This window comes from Mustelus asterias, chromosome 13 (genome assembly GCF_964213995.1).
Source record: "Mustelus asterias chromosome 13, sMusAst1.hap1.1, whole genome shotgun sequence".
Lineage (NCBI taxonomy): Eukaryota > Metazoa > Chordata > Chondrichthyes > Carcharhiniformes > Triakidae > Mustelus > Mustelus asterias.
The window spans coordinates 29153608-29157322 of NC_135813.1; the positions used below are offsets into that span (position 1 = coordinate 29153608).

General features: G+C 47.9%; 1 protein-coding gene across 1 annotated transcript; it reads right to left on the bottom strand.

The window, feature by feature from the left end:
* LOC144502545 (polyadenylate-binding protein 1-like) lies at positions 1–3560 on the bottom strand. Its single transcript, XM_078226623.1, has 2 exons — positions 2162–3560; positions 1–1575 (listed from the first exon to the last, which is right to left on the bottom strand). The coding sequence occupies exons 1-2, from the start codon at positions 3138–3140 to the stop codon at positions 1481–1483; spliced, it is 1074 nt and encodes a 357-aa protein (XP_078082749.1). The 5' UTR covers positions 3141–3560; the 3' UTR covers positions 1–1480.
* Between the last annotated feature and the right edge of the window lie 155 nt (positions 3561–3715).

The following is a 3715-nucleotide window of genomic DNA, read 5'->3' on the forward strand; positions in this document are numbered from 1 at the left end:
ATCAATATTTATTTAAGGCACACAATCAATAATCATCCACCCAACCAACAATAAGTTATCTTTACAGAAAATACGAGAGTTCAAGTCCAATACAAGACCTTGACTTAACTTTGGGTGACTGGCAAGTACCCAAGCAGATATTGGCCTTTATCTGTGCATTGGTCTCTGTCGTCCTCTGCGTAGTCTGATCCTTTGGTCTGGTCTGGCACTCTGGCTCTGGTCTTTCTTCCTTCTCAGGTGTGGTGGCTCTCCTCATGCTGGTCGTCGCTGGCGATGGTCACCGGTGTTGTAGCTCGTTTGTGGGGTCAGAGAGAGATTCTTGGTTGTGCAGCACCCTTTATACCCCGTTGGGTTTCGCTCTCCTTTTGGCCATTGCCAATCAATCGATCAGGACTTGATCACCCTGATCAATAAAGTCCAATCGAGTGCTGCCACACCAATCTCTGGGTGTGTCCCCAACGGCCATGTCTGCAGGTGCTGGGGGCACGTAGAGTTCACACCTCCCCCACAAATAAGGGGTTACGGCGCCCCTATGTCTGGTAAACAACCCAGTTTGACCAGAAAGTCTCTTTTGTCTTGGAGATGACCCATATCCTGTGTATTCACTCGTCTGAGTTGCAGCCTATTTATCTCTGTCTTTTAGGCCGCAGCCTGTCGTTTTAGTTCTTGCCCAATTGTCCCAGAGTGCTTTACAAATCGCCATTTTAGATGGCCCGTTTGGCCACAATACACTGTCATATGAGCCACTTTGCAACTTGCAGTCAATGATAACAACCAGTTGCAAGAAGTTCACTTGTTCATTATTTCTTCACTCTGCAGTGTAAATGCTCTATTTTCCCAGTTCATAGATGTGCACCTAACTTTTACCAAATTAAGGCAATCAGGTTGAGAAAGACTGCAAATTGATGCAACCCACGTCTTCATTGTCATTTGAATAGAATTGATAATGGTCAGCTTGAAAACTGAGTTGGTGTAGATGTGAGTCTTGTAGTTCCCCAATAGCTTGCAACACTCCTAATGTTTTTAATTCATTCATGGGACATGGGTGTCGCTGGCTGACCAGCATTTATTGCCCATCCCTGGTTGCCCATGTTCAGAGGGCAGTTGAGAGTCAACCACATTGCTGTGGCTCTGGAGTCACGTGTAGGCCAGACCAGGTAAGGGCAGCAGATTTCCCTCCCTAAAGGACATTAGTGAACCAGATGGGTTTTTCCAGCAGTCAACAACAGTTTCATGGTCATCTGTAGATTCTTCATTCCAGATTTTCTTTCTTGAGTTCAAATTTCACCATCTGTTGTGGCTCGATTCGAAAGCGGGTCCCCAGAACATTAGCTGAGTTTCTGGATTAATAGTCTGGTGATAATACCACGAGGCCATCGTCTTTCCACAGACAGTCTTTCAGATGTGTTTGGTGTGTATGAGGAGAAATTGACTAGGTTAGGATTGTTTTTGCTGGAATTCAGACGAATGAGGGTGGATCTCATAGAGATTTATAAAATTCTAACAGGACTCGACAGGGTAGATGCAGGGAGGATGTTCCCAATGGTAGGGGTGTCCAGAACCAAGGGTCACAGTCTGAGGATACAGGGTAGACCATTTAGGACGGAGATGAGGAGGCGTTTCTTCACCCAAAGAGTGGTGAGTCTGTGGAATTTATTACCACAGGAAGTAGTTGATGCCAAATTGAATGTATTCAAGAGGCGGCTGGATATAGCACTTGGGGTGAACGGGATCAACGGTTATGGGAGAAAGCAGGATTAGGCTATTGAGTTGGACGATCAGCCATGATTGTAATGAATGACAGAGCAGGCCCAAAGGGCCGAATGGCCTCCTCCTGCTCTTATCTTCTATGTTTCTGTGTTTCATTATTCAGCATTTTTATTAAAGCAAGCATTCTATAATCTAAATGTTCAGTTTCAGTTTCTAATGCTCATCCATCAAACACACTGCCAACTGAAAACAGTGTGGATCTGTTGAGCATTTCCACAGTACTGGATTACCAAACTTTAAGGAAAGGAATGCAAACAACATTCTGTACAGGGACTCTGGGGGACTTAAGCATATGAAGCAATTCAGAGTGATCTATCTCAAAAAGCATCCCAGTGATTTTACCCGCTAAATTTGGGTGCATGTTCTGAATCAGGGAGGAAAAGGTGCTCACCTAGCATCTGTTTCTGCCCTTGGAGAGGGGCAGCATCCAGGGGCTCTTGGCCTTGCAGATGAACGGCAGGCTGTTGCATAGCAACTGGAGGCTGAGCATTTAGATGATGTTGAGGATTGCGCACTCCTGCAGGATATTTGTACTGTGTAAACGAACAGACACCAGGAGCAGTAGCATCAGGGCGAGGTCCCATTGTCAGTGTTGCTGTATTGGCAACACGTTGAGTGCTCATGACACGTGGCACCTGAGCAGAAGTTGGTCTCATGGAACTGAGGGTTGGTGGCCGAGGGCCTGTTTGGCGCCTACCACCAGGCATGTTCTGGAACGGTTGAGCGGCCCATCGAGGGTTTGGCCGAAGCTGTGCGAGCTGGCCTGCTGGGTAATATGCAGCACGGTGCTGAGCCTGAGGAGTAGCTGCCTTGAAGCATCCAGAAGGTGGTGCAGGCTGATAAGGATTGGTAACAGGGTTTCGGTTTAGTGCAGCCCTGGCACTCGCCAATCTCTGCATGTACTGATATGTCAAACGAGCTTGTCGGTCCTCCTTGCTCTGAGTCAGAGTGATGGCCAAGGGCTTGGTGCCAACAATTCGGCCATCCATTTCCATTGCAGCCTTGGAGGCCTCTTCTGGTGTGGAGAAACAGACAACCCCATAGCGTATGGGCTCCACCATCACCTTAGTGCTGGTAATCATGCCAAATGATGAAAACTCTTTGTGCAAACGTTCATCATCAATGTCATCATCCAGATTTTTGATGTAGATGATGCATCTCCGGTGCCATGTGAGGCTATTCTGTTTCATCTGTTCAAATTTGCGCCGCAGCTCTGTCATTCGCTCATCCTTTTTCTGGGCATGGCCACCATAAACCTGTCTCCGGATTTTTTCTTCGCTATTCATCTCATCGACAGCTTCTTGTGCTTCTTCGTGCTTTCCAAAACTGACAAGGCCAAAGCCCTTTGATCTTCCATTGTCATTGGCCATGAATTTTACACAGTAAGAAGTCTCACAACACCAGGTTAAAGTCCAACAGGTTTATTTGGTAGCAAAAGCCACTACCAAATAAACCTGTTGGACTTTAACCTGGTGTTGTGAGACTTCTTACTGTGTTTACCCCAGTCCAACGCTCCACATCATGACTTTTACACTCAGGAATGCCCCAGATTTGTTGAAGATTTCTTTAAACCTCTTGGTGAATTCCTTTGCTTTGGCTCCAAGTTCAGCTTCACGCTCTTTGCGAGATTTTAAACAATAATAAAGCAGAAAGAGATGTCGAAGTGAGAGTCTGGGCTGAGGAGTTCCATTTGTGACCAGCAGCAGCAGCAGCTGGAGGAGGAGGAGGGAAGGAACGCGAGTGCGGGGGCAGCGGTTTTCCAGCCGGAGCGGGTGTGCGGACGGAGCGGTTCCCCCTGTCCGCGGGCGCCATGTTCTCGGGACTCCAGGAGCTCGGCATCGCGAGCGGGGACGACCTGAAGGAAACTCTCACCAACTGCACCGAGCCGCTGAAAGCCATCGACCAGTTCCAGGTGAGCGGCCCGGAGCGCGGGAACTCCGACTGG